Source organism: Cavia porcellus, unplaced genomic scaffold (assembly GCF_034190915.1).
Source record: "Cavia porcellus strain 051 isolate PalLab524CR breed Dunkin Hartley unplaced genomic scaffold, mCavPor4.1 scaffold_8, whole genome shotgun sequence".
Classification (NCBI taxonomy): domain Eukaryota; kingdom Metazoa; phylum Chordata; class Mammalia; order Rodentia; family Caviidae; genus Cavia; species Cavia porcellus.
Window position 1 is genome coordinate 40683200 of NW_026947491.1, and position 17500 is coordinate 40700699.

The 17500-nt window shown below is 46.9% G+C and overlaps 1 protein-coding gene across 4 annotated transcripts; it reads right to left on the minus strand.

Moving 5' to 3' along the window:
• Nucleotides 1–347: 347 nt before the first annotated feature.
• On the minus strand, nucleotides 348–16279 carry Lmbr1l (limb development membrane protein 1 like). 4 transcript variants are annotated; one of them, XM_003475811.5, is made up of 17 exons: nucleotides 15877–16278; nucleotides 11474–11558; nucleotides 10335–10368; nucleotides 9189–9328; nucleotides 8914–9017; nucleotides 8179–8302; nucleotides 6690–6758; nucleotides 6487–6551; nucleotides 6082–6154; nucleotides 5908–5991; nucleotides 5741–5817; nucleotides 4697–4774; nucleotides 4472–4545; nucleotides 3860–3950; nucleotides 3693–3759; nucleotides 1104–1265; nucleotides 348–918 (listed from the first exon to the last, which is right to left on the minus strand). In XM_003475811.5, exons 1-17 carry the CDS (start codon nucleotides 15946–15948, stop codon nucleotides 851–853), a joined length of 1467 nt encoding a protein of 488 aa, XP_003475859.1. In that variant the 5' UTR covers nucleotides 15949–16278; the 3' UTR covers nucleotides 348–850. The 4 variants fall into 4 exon arrangements, with proteins under 4 accessions (XP_003475859.1, XP_063110747.1, XP_063110748.1 ...); XM_063254677.1 differs by lacking the exon at nucleotides 6690–6758 and having other exon boundaries at nucleotides 15877–16279; XM_063254678.1 differs by lacking the exons at nucleotides 8914–9017; nucleotides 15877–16278.
• Between the last annotated feature and the right edge of the window lie 1221 nt (nucleotides 16280–17500).

Consider the following 17500-nt stretch of genomic DNA (forward strand, 5'->3'; position numbering starts at 1 on the left):
TAAATTCAGGATGTATTAAACTCAAGGCCATTCTCCTGCCTCAGCCTCCCAAATATGGGATCACATGTGTGAGACAGCTTGCCTAGCTACATCCCCAATTCTTCAGATACAAGACCCTGAGTGTAAGGATCAGTCAGAAATAACAAGCCTTAAACAAGGCTGCCCAATTGTACGGTCTAACACCAACTCTGTGTTCCCACAGGACACTAACAGTGTAGCAGAGGAGAATGCAAGAACGGTGGCAGGTCCTCTGTTTGCCTTACTTGGTAGATTCAAGATAGAGGAAACAAGGTTGTTCAGACAGACACAGAGACAAGCTTAAAAAACAACAACAACAACAAAGCAAACCCGGGGATCAACTTTATTGCTGATGAGTGCAGCCTCTTTCTCCCTATGCTCTCAGTTTCTCCAGTGGTCCAAAGCCCCTAGGGGACAGCACAGTGCTTAGGCTCTGCTGGACAGAAGCAAGGGAGACAACCTGCCTCCTAAGCCTGCCCTGGCCCAGTCCCTCCCACCCTTACCCTACCCTATTGCACATCAAGTCATGTAAACATGGCTATGGGCATGGCCCGGAACAGCAGTGAGGCAGATTGATGTATAAATGGATTTGGGACCAAGAGCCAGACCAGTCACCCAGCCATATCCCATGCTGAGGCTATAGTCTAGAAAATAAAAGAATCCTGGTCCCAAACTCTGGCTCAGATTATGCGTCAGTGAAGATGGCTCAGTTCCCCTCGGCTACCCATCCCTTCAGATTCCAGGTCCTGAGGTCCAACACCCTTGGGCTCCCCTCCAGGCCTAGGCAGCAGGTGGCAGCATCTAGTTTTCTCCTTCTTCCCCCAGATAGAGGTCACTGATGTTGACTCTTCCTAGATGACCGAGGAAAACCAGTGACAGGCAGCGGCAGCCTGTCTAGCCCTGGAGAAGGGGAGATGGGCAGTTGAAAGTGGGACACAGGTCCACTTCCTCAGGGACAAGCTAGGCGAACCACAGAACCAGGTGGTCCCCAGTGAAATATGTTGGACATTAGGCAGGAAGCTCAGCCTCTTTCCTGAGAGCATGACAGGTCCAGGTGCCCTGCTTTATACCATCCCACTTCTCACCAAAGGCCTGGATCAGCTCTGCGCGCACAGCCGCAGTGAAGGTCTTCACCAGACAGAGTGTGGTGAGGCCAGCAAAGGCTGCATTGTAGAGGAACACGATGTAGAAATTGCCCAGCCAGTTGAAGCGTCCAAAGTCACCCAGCAGGTCAAAGCGAGTGAGTCCTGGAGTAGAACAAACAGGATGAGAAGGGGGCTCCCAACCCTCTCCTGGTAGGAGCCCAACTTTCTGCTGCCTCCTGGTGGACACAGCTTGGACAGCTCTGCACTGTATGATAGGCTGGGCTCCCCATTCATGTCCTGCAAGCTTTATTTTCTTATTTTTATTTATTTATTTTTTGTTGAGACAGAGTCTTGCTGTAGTTCAGGCTGGCCTTGAACTCATAGTGATCCTAAGGTATCCAAATGCTGGAATTAAGACCTGAACTACCAACCACACCCAGCTCCAAACTCTATTTTATTTTAAGGCCACTTTCCCAGCTATTGAACAAAATGTCAGCAGGGTAGCTCACTCCAATTTCCCTTTCAGAGTCTAGCTTCTTTTCCTCCAATAGGTTCTGCTCTGGCACCAGGTGGCCCTAGGAAATACCAAGCCAACTTGTTCCTGCGCTAGGAATCTGCAAACTGGTCACTAAGTATTCTTTAAAACACAAAGCAGTACAGGAGCTAAGAGCTCAGGCTGTGATAGGACTGCTCTGGTTCATTTTTCAACTCCACCTGACTAAGCTACGTGGTCTGGGAAAAATTCCTCATCTCTCTGTGACTCCTCGATTACAAAATGAAGAATGGGACTGAAAGAATTAAATTAGGCAACACACATAAAGCCCTATAGATGTGAAATACTATTCTAATACTAGACTTTGATAACAATAGTATTAATATTATGAATCAAAGATCTGATCCCCATCCAAATATTGCTACCTGTATCCAATCTAACAGAACTAATAGACCCACAAACATACTTTCCCACTAAATTCCCAAAGCACAAATAGAAGTAACATCCCGGTGAAGACTATAGGCTGAATCTCCTTAATACTGGGAAAGCTTTCTTTGGGGGAGAAAAAGAGTACTAGGGAACATTACACTACGCTACATCCTCAGCCCTGTTTATTTTGCGGGTGCTAGGGATTAAACTCCATTCCCAGCCCTTTTTATTTTGAAACAGGAATAGTTGGGCAATCTAACTTGCAATCTTCCTGCCTCAGTCTCCCAGAGTGCTGGGCCAGGCTGAGCAGTTTGTTTTATTTCGATATAGGGTCTCCCTATGTCACCCAGCTCAAGTTACCTTCCTACCCAAGTCTCCCTAAAAGAAGCAACCCCTGGTTTGGGGCAGTTTGGATTCAGATTTTTGGATTAGGGATACCCAATCAGTAAAGTTAATGCAAATATCCCTGAATCCAAAAAACACAGAATCTGACAAACTTCTTGTTCTAAGCATCTCACATAAGGGATATTCAACCTGTGTAAATTTAAGAACTAAACAGGTGACTAAAATACAAATTATACTGCACAGAAAATGATGCAGTATGTGTGGGATTATTATTCTGTAGCTCCCACACTACATTGGACAAAACCAGTCATACTTTTTGGACTTTTTTTTTTTTTTATCAATTCTAGACCAAAGCTCTAAAGGCAGCATAAAGACTGAAAACATTATGTGATGTTCCAGTAAAGGGAGAAATCACTGGCCTGGGGTTCAGGAAACAAATGCTCTAGCCTAATGTGGCCTTGCCTCCAACTAGCTATAATAGCTCAGGGTAAGCTGGGCATAGTGGTACACATCTGTAATTCCACTGCTCTCTGGGAAATTTAATGAGACCTGTCTCAAAATAGAAATTAAATGCCAATCCCAAATCCTAGCATTTGGGAGGCTGAGGCAGGAGGACTGCTGTGAGTTCAAGGCCAGTCTGGGCTACAAATAAATTCAAGGCCAGTCAGAACAGCATAGTGAAACCCTGTCTAAAAAGATGATAAAGACAATAAATCAATAAATAAACCCCCACAAAATAGAAATTAAAACATGGGCTGGGGAATGTAGTGTGAAGGCCAACGGTTTAGTTCTCAGTTGCATCAAATGAACAAACAAGTGAACTAACTCTGAGGTCGATCAATAAGCTTTTTCTGTTCTTTATTTTTCTGAGATTTTTTTGGGGAGTGGTGCTAGGGACTGAACCCCAAGGCTTCATGCATGCAAATAAGAATGTTTATTAGATAATCCAAACAATAGTACTCTGAAGCTTAAGGTAAGTACTTCAGAGTCTTTGTTTCCTCATCTGTATAAAGTGGTATCTCTTAAATCTGTTTTGGGAATCAGAGAAAAGTATATACATGCGTATGTGTGCCCACTGGCATAGTGCCTGCTAAGCAGTAGCAGGCACTGAAAAGAGTCAAACCTCTTACGTCCTTTATTTTTTTTTTTTTTTCTTTTTTTGTCTTTTGAGACAGCATCTTCCTATGCAGTTTAGGTTCCTTGAACTCACTTTGTAGCCCAGGCTGGAACTTGTAATGATCCTCCTGCCTTGGCTCCGGAGTGCTAGGATTACAGGCATGTGCTCCATGCCCAATTACCCTTTACCTCCTTTTGCTACTTACCCAGAGTTCGAGAGAAGACGGGAAGTGCTGAGCTTAGGACCAGGAGACAGACAGAGTTTCCAATTATCTGAATGGGCACAGGGAAAGGAGAGGCGTGAGTAGCAGAAGCGCCCATACCCAGTACCCACCCATGCCACCAGGAAGTTCCTCTCTTCTTGCTCACTTACCTGAGTCATGGCTGTATCTCGCCATCTAGGCAGCAGTCTCCTGAAAAGTAGAGAGCTGTAGAAGCCCACAACTGAGGACACCATCAGGTAACTGAAACTGGGTTAGGGAAGAACTTGCCAGCTCCCAGGATGTATGAACACCTCATCTCACAGGGAATGAACCTTTCTCCCAGCCCTGTTTTTTTTTTGGTTTTTTTTTTTGCCTTTTTCATTTTTATCAGTACCAGGGATTGAACTCACAACCGCACACTTGCAAGGAAGGCACTTAGGCCGCTGAGCTAAATCCCCAGCCCCCCCAGCCTTGCTTTTTTTTGTCTTTTTCCTTTTTATCGGTACCAGGGATTGAACTCACGACTGCCTGCCTGCTTGCAAGGCAGGTGCTTATGCCCCTGAACTAAATCCCCAGTCCTGAGCCCCTGAGCTAAATCCCCAGCCCCGAGCCCTGCTTTTAAAGTCAGTCTTTTTCTTCTTCCTGAACCATGGTTAGTGAAAGCTTGCACTTCCCCATGGCTCTCTACAGATGCCAGAAGAAGAGCTCCACAGGAGCTCTGTCCAGATTCCCAGGAGACAGGTTTGGCAAGCAGAGGCACTGGTGGGTTTTCAGAAGGATACAAGATGAGTACAACCTGGATGACGGCCCCGAAGGAGCCCAGTTTGGAGAAGGAGACCTGACCCAGGGAAGGATCCTGAAGGGAGAGCAGTACTCCTGAGGTGAGGTGCACTTCTTACCATCAGCACCACCCAACACCCAGCCTTCCTTGTTCCTCATCTTCTGCCCTTCTCCCCAGGCTTTCTTAAGTCCTTCCCAAAAGACCGGGGGTGGGGGGCAGCCCATACCTGCATGCCCCGTGGCATGGCCGTGTCATCTATCAGCAGCTCCAGGATGTGGAAGGCAACGATGAGCACAGACAGGCCCTGTGTGAGGCAAGGTCAGCTTCCTACCCCTGCCCAGCGCTGAGTTGTACTCAGAGCGCAATGTTAAGAATGGACAGTGCGGTCCAACATTTGCGACTTCCAAATCTAGCTCTACCTATGTGTGAGGAGCTGTCTCAAGGCTGTTACCAACAGAGTAGTTTTGAGGGTTTTGTTTTATTTTATTTTATTTTATTTATTTATTTATTGGTGCTGGGGATCAAATTCATGACCTTGAACTTGCCAGGCAGGCGCTTATGCCACTGAGCTAAATCCCCAGCCCCTGGTTTTATTTTTTTAGATAGGGAGATTGAGTGACGCTATGTAGCCCAAGCTGGCCTCAAAGTCATGATCCTCCTGCCTCAGCCTCCTGAGTGCTGGGATCACAGGAATGTACTAGCACATCCGGCTATAGGGATATTATGAGATACAATGCTTTGAAGGATTGCAAAATGGCTGCATAGGAAAAAGGTATCTGTGGGGCTAGGGATGTAGCTCAGTAGTAGAGCATTTGCCTAGCATGCATGAGGGCAAAACTGAGTTTGATCTCCAGCACCACCAGAGAGAGAGAGACATGGTAGGACAGAGACACAGGAAGAAAGAGAGACAGACAGAGACAGAGAGACAGAGAGGAAAAGTGTGTAGAAAACCAGGGAACACTTCTAATTATAAGATTGTTCTAATTAGACTAGTATATACTAAATGGAGGGATGAATTGAATTTAAACTCTTATTCTCATTTCAAGGAAAATGTGCATAACCATTAAATGGCTCTGTGTGACTTTATACAAGTTAATTCTTGTCTTTATTTACAAAATGGGGTTTGAAATGTGCTTAGCACAGAGCAGGAAAAAAGTAGGCACTCAGTGAAAATAACTACTATTACTGATAGATAGCTCCCTGCATCTCTGTCCTTCCTGAGGAGAGTCAAGGGCCCACTGCCCACCCCCACCTCAACCTATATACTCACAGTCAGCACCAGCAAGCACAGCATGGCCAGGGGGTAGCCCAGATTCCGCTGCCAGGCTGAAGCCTTCCGTCGTTTCTCTGCAGAGTTGGGAGGCTATGAGCAAGAACCTGGAACAAAGACTTGTCCTTGGGAAACCCAGGAATACCAAACTCTACCAAGCCACATACCCAGCAGGACTCTCTGTGTTTGCAGGGCCAGGACCTGTCTGTGCAGCAGCTCCATGTCTAAAGGCAGCCAGCAGGAGGTGGGATCTGAGTGCAGAGAAGATAGTGCTAGATCCTGGTCGTACATCCCCTGCCCAGGCTAACCTGCCACTCCAGCTGGGTAGAACTGCAACTTACTACAGATCCTACGGGTCAGAGCAGCCTCCTCAAAGGCTGAGCAGGATAGCTGTTCTTCCAGATCCTCCAGTAGCTGGAAGCAGGGAAAGGAGAGACTGTCAAAGATTCCTTGATCCCACACAACCCTGGTCATCCAGGCCCTACAGTCCCAGTCCTTCCTCTAACTTCCATTCCCCGCCCTGCCAGTGGCCAGCAAGCTTGTTCAATTCCTCCTAGCTGCTTTATGTTCTGCTTGCATGTCGTGATCAGCTCCAAATGACAGCGTTAAAGGATATAGAGGCAACAAAGGCTGTGGCCCTTTGCAAGCTATGCACTACACAAGCACAGGGCTACCTCAGTGTTTGACTCCAGCTTTATAGGACGCTTACCCTGTGTGATCAAAGGACAAGGAAGACTACCACCTACCCGAGGCTTGACCAGTAGCTTCCCAGTGACCGAGAACATGCGGGCAAGGCCTAATGGAGTGCATACTGCAGGGACAAGAGCCAGTACCAGTCACTTGTTAGATCCTTCTCCCCACCCTGCCTCCACCCCTCCCCCATCCCTTCTTCTACCCTGGTGCTCTGGCCCAAGGCCCTACCATTCCCTCCCACACCCTGCACACTCACCCAGGAGAAGCAAGACACCGAGGAAGGAGATACAGGAGTAGAGATAGGGGAGGTAGTACTCCCACAAGTCTAAGGGTACAAAGGAAAAGGCATGATAGTTCACCTCCCTCCTCCTGCTTACTGGCAATCAGACAGGCTGAGTCTAGGCAAGGACATGGTATTGAAAGCCCACAGGAGCTTGCCATAGGCACAAACCTATAGTTCTAGCACTTGGGAGGCTGAGGCAGGAGGCTCACTGTGAGTTCAAGGCAAGCCTGGGCTATACAGTGAATTCAAGGATAGTCTGAACAATGTAGTGTGACCCTGTCTCAGAATACAACACAACAAAACAAAACCAGCCTTCAGTAGTTAGGCAACTAATGAGGAAAAGTGTTAGCAGAAGAGCGATAGGGACTCTAAGGAGTAGAAGATCTTATGCCCTATCTAGTGATGAGTACAACTGCTATTTGGTTCCAGTCACAGGGATTAGTGGTCAGGTCCTCTACTTTGTTAAAGAGTGAGTTAACTTTTTTTTTTGTCTTTTTCCTTTTTATCGGTACCGGGGATCAAACTCACGACTGCCTGCTTGCAAGTCAGGCGCTTATGCCGCTGAGCTAAACCTCCAGCCCCCGAGTTAACTTTTTTTTTTTGGTGGTCCTTGAGAGCAGTATGTGTACCACTCATGTACCACTAAGCTTTATCACCAGTGCCCCCCCAACACACCTCTTTTGTGAGAGTACTGGGGATTAAACGGAGGGCTTATGAAATGAGCTACATCCCCAGGCTGGCCTCTTGCTTCAGCCTCCCACAGTAGTGGAATTACAAACATATGCCACTATGCCCAGCTCCCAACCCTTTTTAAAATTCTGTGACAGTATTTCACTAAATTGTCCAGATAGGCCTTGAGCTTAGGATACCCTGCCTCAGCCTCCCAAGTAGCTGGGATTATGGGCATTTGCCAATGTACCTAGCTTCAATGGACTGTATCTACAGGGTGGATGAGGCCAGAAACCCAATGGTTTAAAACTTCAATCTAAAGAAAGGGGAGCCTCTCTTCTCTACTTTTTAAAAAAACTTTTATTAGTTTTGTTTTGTTTTGTTTTGAGACAGGATCTTGCTATGTAGTTCAGGGTGGCCTTAAATTTACAGAGATCCTCCTGCCTCAACTTCCTGAGTGCTAAGATTACAAATGTGCACCACCACGCCCAGCTGAAGCCCATGAGTTGGAAACATCAGTATAAGGAAGAGAAAGCTGCTCTTCTCCACTTTTTTAAATGTACTATTTGTTTAGAGATAAAGAGTCTTGTATGTAGCTCAGGCTGGTCTTGAACTCACTATGTAGCCCAGGCTGTCCTCAAACTCAAAGCAATCTTCCTGCCTCAGCCTCACAAATGCTGGGAGAACTGGTGACTCTTCTCTTTAAAGAGATACAGTTGTTCCCAAGGAATGGGGACACTGGCCAATTGAAGACTCACTAAGCTGGGAGAGAGGAGGAAGTTGAGCCTCTCACCATACAGTGATTCCCTGCTGGCCTTGTTGTCCACAATGGCAGACGCCACCCATACCATTCCCAGCACCAGCAGAGTGAGAAGCACCAGCATCACCACGGTCTCATAGACCCGGCCCAGGACACCCTAGAGGACAGAAATGGAGGAGGGGTCAACATTGGGGCAGTGTGGGTAAGGAAGGGACATCAGAAGAGCAGCTGAGCTGGGGAACACATCTGGCTGGATTCCACAGAACGGTGTGTTTCCCTCTTATTCTGCTCAATGTCTGCTCAGCCACTCCTCAATCCAGGATCACCCCATATCCCAGGTATTCTTTATTAGTAAGACCCCTCCCAAGATCCATTCTTTATATAACACAAACTCTCTGTTCTCTGGTTTCTGGTTCAATTTGCCCAATGGAAAGACAGCAGCAGGGGTTAGAAAAATACCTCCAGGATTTTTCCAAGGTTTTTTTTCATCATGGTTTCATCAAGGTTTTTAGTATCATGATAGCTGCAACTATGACACTAAGATAAAAGTCCCTCTAGTTCCAGCATTAGCTGTGAGTTCCTCCCTTTTCCCTAACAGATCTGAGGTAGTACTGACTTCCTATTGTCACTGTAGCTTCAGATTTCTTGTTGGTTCCCTTAACTTTGACTAAAGCCTTGCAAACAATTTCTTCATTGAAATCTCTTCTATTGATCCAGTTAAGTAGGTGTTTGCTTACTGCTTAGATGGACCATATATCCCCTACTAACCTTTTTGGAGCCAGCAAAGCCCTCGGACTCAGTGAAAAAATACGCAAAAGGCATGAGGAAAATGAGGGACAGATTGGAGAAGAGAAAAACGAGGTTCCAGAGACCTAGAGGTAAAAAGGAAAAAAAACCAAAACAAAACAGTAAAAACAGGGGTGGTCAACAAAGGGGAGTGACCCACAGGGACTGGTAGGGAGGGAAAAGAGGGTGACACATGACTAACTAGCCCAAGGCTGCCTGTACCTACCCTCTCCCTACCCTAGACTCCAGCCACATACCATGGATAAGAGAGCCATTGAGCCACTGAATGTAGTAGTTTCGTGGCAGTGAGAGCAGCACCTCGTTGCTGATGATGGAGAAGGGCAGGAGCAGGACAGCACCCAAGGCAACCGCAAGGGTGAAGGTACACAGCTCGAGCCTAGGCAGAGAACAGGATGGTGCTTAGCTTGGCACTCACTACCTAACCTGAGCCCAAGATGTCTCATTTGTCCTCTAAGGCACATTGGCTTCTAGAATCAATGGTAGCAGTAATACCTAGAGAAGGAACTGTCTACCTGGGCTATACCACTGTTATTCCACCTTAGCCCTCACCTCCAAGGGAGCCCTGGTCATGAGATGGGTACAACCTCAGGTATTCATGGGTACCTAACAACCGGCCACATCACTTGCCCAGGCTACCCTCGGAATGTGGCTCTCCCAACATGCCTATGGGGTGTGCCAGGCATGTTGGCAAAGCTAAGGTGTGTGGCTTTTCTCCTCTCTTAGGGGTATGAATTGCTAAGCTTCCCTTTTCAGCCTAAATGAAAGCATATGGTTACACCACGAGAAGGCACACGCACAAAGGCAGACGTGGGGAAGTTGATGCCCAGCTTCAGAGCAGAGCTGCATTAGCTGGGCCACTTTTATCTAGTTGGTCCATAGGAGATGAAAAGTACAGAGAATAAAAATGTCTGGAGTAAAAGTTTCTTTTCAAAACCCACTGTTTTCTTCCCTCATGGTTTCCATTTTCTCCAGCCCTTTTACTTCATTCCCCAAGCTCTAGCTGCTGGGGAGTAAAGCCAAACTGCAGCTACTTCCGGTGACTCAGGCCCCAACTGCAGTTCCTGGCTGTGAGACTCCTAGAATCTCCTGGTCTAACCAGGGAGACAGGAATAGCAGCTTTTCTGAGCGTTCCCAGAGCGAGGGAAAGCAGCAAGAAGTCAGAAATGGGGTAAAAACTTTATTTATACACATTCCACTGTCCCTCCTACTCTCGGGATCTCCCTACATCCCAGCTTTGAAAGGCCACTAGTGGGCCAGAGATTTAGCTCAGCAGCACAGCACCTGCCTGGCAAGAACGAGGTCTTGAGTTCAATTCTCAGTACCTAATAAATAAAAAGTAAATAAAGGCCACTGGTGTCAAGTGCTGAAGTATTGATACTTACGCAATCTTGTTGACTATGGCATCTTCATCATCCACTGCAAGAGACAAAGACATGGGGAAGAGACAGCACATCAGTGCACAGCTCTGGGAGCCAAGTGGGTTACAGTCCCCTACAATCCCTGCCCTCAAATGAAAGCAGAGCTGGAAGACAGGCCTTTCACAATGTGGGCCCTACAACCTATTCTCCAGCCAAGGGGGCAACTTAAAGATCAGGGCGCCAGGCGTGATGGCACACAACTATAGCCCCAGCACTTGGGAGGCTGACAAGGGCAGATCTCAGAGAATTTGAAGCCAGCCTTGGCTATGAAGTGAGTACAAGGACAGCTTAAAAACCAGTGAAAAAAAGAAAGCAAAATTAATTAAAGGCTCTAAATGGAGAAAATATATACTTCTATCCCTTCTTCCCACAGTCTCTTCCATCACAGGTTTCTCTCTGACACCATAAACAACTGGACTGTGAAGTATGTTACATTAGTAGCTGGGTGAAGGAAATAGACTTCAGGAGAGGCAAGAGGGGAGATTCACAGAAAGTCCCCAGGGGAATTACATGAGGGTAGCTGGTCAAGAAGGGAAAGGCTGGGACCAGAACATGATGATCTGAGCAAGCTGGGGCTAGGGACTGAGGCAAGTATGTTCTTCTCTCTCCCAGACACACAATGTCTACAGAAGAAAAGCTACAGTCTGAGCACACTCTGTAAAGATAAAGGCTGCCATCACCAGATCCTGGGGCTCAGTGATCACAAAGGTGTCTGGTCCTGGGTATGGAAACACTAGGAAAGATGATATACAGAGCTCATGCCCACTGCACTCTGTAGTTGCCCACTTCAGGTTCATGAAAGCCCTCACTTAGGCTACATAAAGACAACACACTGTGTAGACATTGCTATGCCCATTTTCCAGCATGAAAACTGAAGATTAAAAAAGCTACATGACTGCTACTGCTAGCAGACACTTCTATCTAGACTTCCTATTATGTCACCATGGTCCTGCCTGTGCACAAAGAGAGGCTGAAGAGGAGAAGGCTCCAGAACAGCCCAGCAAAACCACCTCTCCTTTCCCCACAGGTTCTAACATCCTTTCCCCTGAGGCTGGCTCCATGGCAACAGGAACTCTGGCAGAAGGGAGGGAAATCGCAAGTACCTGTGGTGAACTCAGCAGGCTTCTTGAAGTGGGTCAGGAAGATATGGCAGAGGATGTAGAGCGCCGCAAACAGAAGTATTGAGATCTGTGGCAGAAAGTGAACCAGAATGAGATGCTCTCATCTGCAGCACATTCCAAGACCCAAGAGCCTCTCTTTTTTTCCTTGGTCACTTCCTCAAAAATGAGGTTCTATACTTTTTGGGGTCCTATCTTTACTTTCTTCTTGTCAGGGCTTCTTTTGGGGGCTTGATGAAGAACCAGACAAGTTCAGTCTTGCACACTTAGGGAAACAGCACTATGCCCAGCCCTACAAGGAATTTTCTGGGGGGAGATAAGCTTTAGCCCAACCCTCACTGATAAGATGAAAACTCCTAGGGCTGGGGATTTAGGTCAGCAGCCTGTCTTGCAAGCACATGGTAGTGAGTTCAATCCCCAGTACCAAAGAAAAGAAAAGAAAAAACTCCTAGGATATACACACATATATGCGCCTAAAATAGGCCACAGAACCAAAGGGAGGGTACTTCAAGCACAATACATGAAAGGGAAATAGGTTTGAAGAGAGATTGTGACTTGTCCTCCTGGAACCTCTCTCTCTCTCTCTCTCTCTCTGTACTGGGAATTAAACCCAGGGTCTTTGCACTGGGCTGTATCCCCCCTCTCTTTTTATTTTTTAATTTTGAGACAGGGTCTAAGTCACTAAGTTGTCTGGACACTGAGCTCAAAATTAGGATGCTACTGCCTCAGCCTTCCAGTGTGCTGGGATTACAGGTGTTCACCCATGCCTGGCTTGGCACACTACTCTTACCCTATTCCAACTGTTGCCTTGGCAAACTTCAGGAGAATATCTAGGGATCATATTTCTAGATTAAAATGGAACTTCTACTCTGTCTGGGCCCAAAGCAGAGGCTCATTTAATCCGCCTTTAATCTATGAGTAGGCTTTATTGGGGGCCAACATCTGCAACATTTCTAGAGCTTGTACCGGACCTTACCTCAAGTGACATCCAACTCCAGGGTCAGGCCTCTCAGGTCTATCACATGCCCCTGAATGGTGGATTTCCAATTGACAGTCAAGGCAGAGTTTGGGCAGGTTAATCTCAGTACACGTACCACATCCCTACCTAATCTCCAGGTCATAGTTATTATCCAGAGACGACACTGGTCAGCTTAGCTCCACAATCAAGGTCAGAGAGTCTCAAGAAAAATTACCAGCTAGAGCTGAGTGCAGTGGCGCATACCTATAATCCCAGCACTTGGGAACTTAGGCAGGAACATCACTATGAGTTCACAATCAGCAGGGGCTACATAATGAGTTCAAGACCCAGCCTGAACTACATTGAGTTGTCTCAAAAAAAACAAAGGGAAAAAATAAAAATTAAAAACAAATTAAAATATATACAGCCATAATACATATCTGGAATCCTAGCACTCTAGGAGGCTGAGAAAGGAAAATTGCAAATTTAAACCTAACCTGGAGCTGGGTGTGCTAGTGCACACCTGTAATTGCAGCACTCAGGAGGCTGAGGTAGAAGGATTGCTGTGAGTTAGAGCCCATCCTGGACTACTCAATGAGGTCACGGCTAGCCTGACTAAAAAGCCCCAAAACAAAACAAAACCAGCCAAATAAAAGATATTGCTGCATTTAAGATAGGCCATAATGACAAGATTAAGACTTGTGAGCCAGGCAAGGGGGTGCAGGCCTATATAATCCCAGAATTTAGGAGACTGAGGCAGGAAGACTACCATGAGTTCAAGGCAAGCCTGGGTTACATAGTGAGTTCAAGGTTAGCCTGTACTATAACTATAAAGCAACACCTTGTCTCAAAAAACAAAAACAGGGCAACCCATTTAAGACTCCCTGCAGTCTCTCAGGAACTACTCCTATTCCCCATTCTTCATGCCCAATAAATTTTCCTACTCTTAACCTGTTATTCCTTAGAATTTACTCTCCCATTTCAGGGAACACAAACTCAGCATATTGAACATAATTCTTTTGAGGCAATACCAAAAAGAGGAACAGCTGGGTCAAATGGAATCTAGTTTTTTGAGGAATTTCCACACTGATATCCACAATGGTTGTACCAGTCTATATTCCCACCAACAATGGAGAAGTGATATACCACTTTTGAGTTATTGGTATAACCCTTTTCAGAGTTCCCATAGAAATAAACCATTATCTCATTAGGGAAGGTGGGCCATCCTCTTCCATAAAAAATAATACTACAGGGGGCTGGAGATTCAACTCAGCAGCATAAGTGCCTGCCTTGCAAGCAGGCAGTCGTGAGTTCGATCCCGGGTACCGATAAAAAGGAAAAACAAACACAAACAAACAAACAACAACTACAAAGACTAAAACTAAAGATAAAACTACCAATCAAGGTTAATGATGTAATCCATGTATACTTGCTACATGATCTGCTTCCCCACCGGATCAATATTACTTAAATGGCTATACTTGTCTTATTAATTGATCATAGTTTTGATCCAAATTGTACTCATTTTGTGATTTTGCTCTATAAAACTTCCTCTGAGAAATGGGATCATGGGCCACCCCCCTCCCCGGAGTTATTCCCATTCCCCATTTAATAAAATTTTCTACTCTTAAAAAAAAAAAAAACACCAAAGCCAAAAACAAAAGATCAGCCTAAGGGGTCTCCCAGTCCCCAGCAGGAGGTCACTTCACAGGGAATCTGCCTGCATACTGCAATATACATTAAGAGAAAATAACCCAAAACAGTGCGGTATGGAAAACGTTTTAGCTTTTGACATCAGGGGAGCAGAATTACTCCAACTGTAGCTACAAGATTTTTACGTTTTAGCTTTTGACATCAGGGGAGCAGAACTACTCCGACTGTAGCTGCAAGATTTTTACAACCTAATGCTGAACTTGCATAATAGCAAGGAAGGTGGGAGTGCTCTAAAGGTCAGAGCAGATTTCCATGCAGTTCCAGCAGTGGCTAGGTTGTTTTGAAGCCACTAAGTGAGTCAGGTGCAGGAGGCACACAAAAACTTCAGACTGCCCTTGGCCTGTGCTGGTATTAGAGGATGGGGGAAGACATCCAGGAGGCTGCTTTTGGTCTGAGATCTAAACTCTCTCAGTTCTTTAGGCACGTGGGCGTCTGCACCTGCACTGCCTCAAGGCCTGAGTGTGTCTCCACAGCAAGCCCAAAGCTCTATGCCACCATGTGAGTCTACCCATCAAAGAGTGAACAAAAAAAGAAACCAGGGTCTGGTCCTGAAATTAGACCCTTACTGGAGTTGACACAGGGACTGACATACTTCTTACTTTCCAGTGCTCATGGATAAAGGTAAACCTACGACTATCCTCACACACCTTACCCTTTTACCAATCTGACTCTGCCCAGGATGGCGTAACGCCCAGCCAGAGAAAAGTTTAAGCCCATCACAGGGCCTTCCCTCAACTCACCTTACAAACCTTTTTACATCCCTCCAAATCTTCCCCTTTAGTTTAGGATTGGACAGGGTGAGAGGTGCCTACTGTGTGGCACCCTGGACAAACAGAGATGAAAATTCAAAGCAGGGCTGAGGAAGATACAATTTCCTATGAGCCGCTGGGTGCCCCCAGCCCAGAAAGGAGTCATTGCTGCGTGGTTCAGCTGTTGTTTTAGCTGGCAGTGTGGGAGTAAGGAATAGTGTGCTCTGTTGTGCTCTGAGGAGACCCCTCACAGGGGAAACTGGTGAATGGCTGAAAGCTGGAAAACCAACTTTGCAAATATTTCAAACAAACACTAATGAAGGGACTGAGAGTGTAGTTCTGTCGTAGAGCAGATGTATTACCTAGCTGAAGCCCTTGGTTCAATTCCCAGCACTCACGTAAGGCAAAACAAACAACAAACAATGTGAGGAAAATAGGGAACCCTGGTTGTTGCCCATCTTTACACCTTAAAATCACCCCTGGCAAAGGGAAAGACAAGCCAAGGCCCCTTCCTCCCACTTGCCACCACCACGTCTCCTAAGTCTTTCCGAAAACCCAGTTCGGGGTGTAGTCTCTTGCCTTCATCCAGTTATCAGCTGGGGTGGCCCTCAACCCAGTCTGCACGGAACACTCATCAACCCGCTCTAGGCAAACCCATTCTTCTCGGACTCTCAGGCTAGGCAGGTTCCCCAAGCACTGCTCAGCGAAGACCCCAGCAGGGAACGCCCCGAGGAGTCAGGCTGGGGGAGGGGCTAGGCGCGGAGGAACGGAAACCGACAGGCTTTGTTTACTGAGCAGGGTCCCCGCGAATCCCCCGACGGCTCGCCAACCAGGCACCACCCCTTCGGTCCGACCCGAGATGAAGACAAGGTCTGGCGGCGCTGAGCCTGGATGGCAGTACTTCACCCCGTCGCACAACCGAGCCTCCCACCTTGGGTCCTGCTTGTCCTGCCCAGTCCCACACTCACGATGCACTCCCGGACCCTCTCGTGGAATAGCTGCTCTCGCACGGATAGCACTTCGTAGTCAGCCGCTTCCATACTCTGCTCAGCATGACTGGAACGGAATGTCTCCGGGCCCGGAGAGGACGAGCGCGGGGGCGGGGGGGGGGGGGAGGCCGCCGCCGCCGCCGCCGCTGCCGCCGCCGCGGAGCACCCGGACCCAACCAAGCAGCCTTTCTCCGCACTCTGTGACGGAAACTCTGGGTAATCTGGGGCTCGGATTCAGTCGTCCGGACGCCCCGCCCTTAAAGGGGCAGGCACCAGTCCGCCTGTTGTTAAAAGACTCCAGTCCCCCTCTGTTCCCTCCTCTTTAAGGTCGGGCTACGGTCACGTTTCAACGCATATACCCGCCTGCCAGTTTAGATGTAGCTACAAGGAAGCGTTAGGCTTAGTCCTATCATTTTAAGAGTACAAGTGACGACACAAGGGATGGGCGGGTTCCTTTCAGAGAGCGGAACTTATTGGTTTAAAGGGAGCTGTCGCTCACCACTAAATAAGCGCTTATAGGTTTTCCCGTGGAAGGAGGTGGGATCCTTTGGGCCTACGGAGGCTCAAACTAAGTGACTCCTCACGTCCTACTCTTCAGAGGTGACAGTTTCTGGATTTTAGTAGCGGCTCAAATTTTAGCTTGAACAGTTTAGATCAGTCTAGCCAGGCGGAATGCGAATTCCATGTGGTTCTAAAAAGGCATTGCTCCCCAATAACCCAGGCAGGGCCCCATAGCAGCATTTTCTGAAAGTGCATTTATATTGGCTCCTCTTTCTCTGTCGCTAGGAATTTTCAAATACTCTTGTGAAAGGCCTGAGATGTGGTAGATCAAATAAAAGAAAACTGCATAAGACAGAAATGTCCTAAAATCTTGTGAGAAAATGTCCATCGGGGAACAGCAGAGTAGGGCTGAGTCCCCAGAGCAGGGCTGAGTCAAATAGTTGATCGCCTACTTTGTGCCATATCTTTATATCACCTAGATACCTTCACAGAGTATCCTGTTGTGTTGAGAATTTCAGAGCCCAAAAAATAGCCAGAAGTTTTCATATGCCTGAGTAAAGCAAGGGCTCAGTTCTAGAAACTTAGACTGTGTTCAGTTACTATCTGACCAAGATTCAGAGACTAGAATTATTAACTGATTGTTCGGTAGACACCTATGTACATGGATACACCTGGCCCTCCATACCCTCAGGTTCCATTTGTGGGTTCAACCAATCTCAAATCAAAAACCTTTAGAATAGGGGCAGGGGATTTAGCTCAGCGGCATAAGCACCTGCCTTGCAAGCAGGCAGTCGTGAGTTCAATCCCCGGTACCGATAAAAAGGAAAAAGACAAAAACAACAAACAAAAAAGTTGGATGTGGTACATGGGTGTGGTACAACACACTTATAATCTCAGTACTCATAAAGCTGAGGCAGGAGGATCACAAATTCAAGGCAAGCCTGAACTACATAGTGAGTTCAAGGCCAGCCTTGACTGAATAGGGCAACCTTGTTTTTAAAAATGTTTTTTTAAACAGGGCATGGTGGTGCACATGTGTAATCCCAGCACTTTCGAGGCTGAGGCTAGAAGATCGTTGTAAATTTGAGACCAGCCTGGGCTA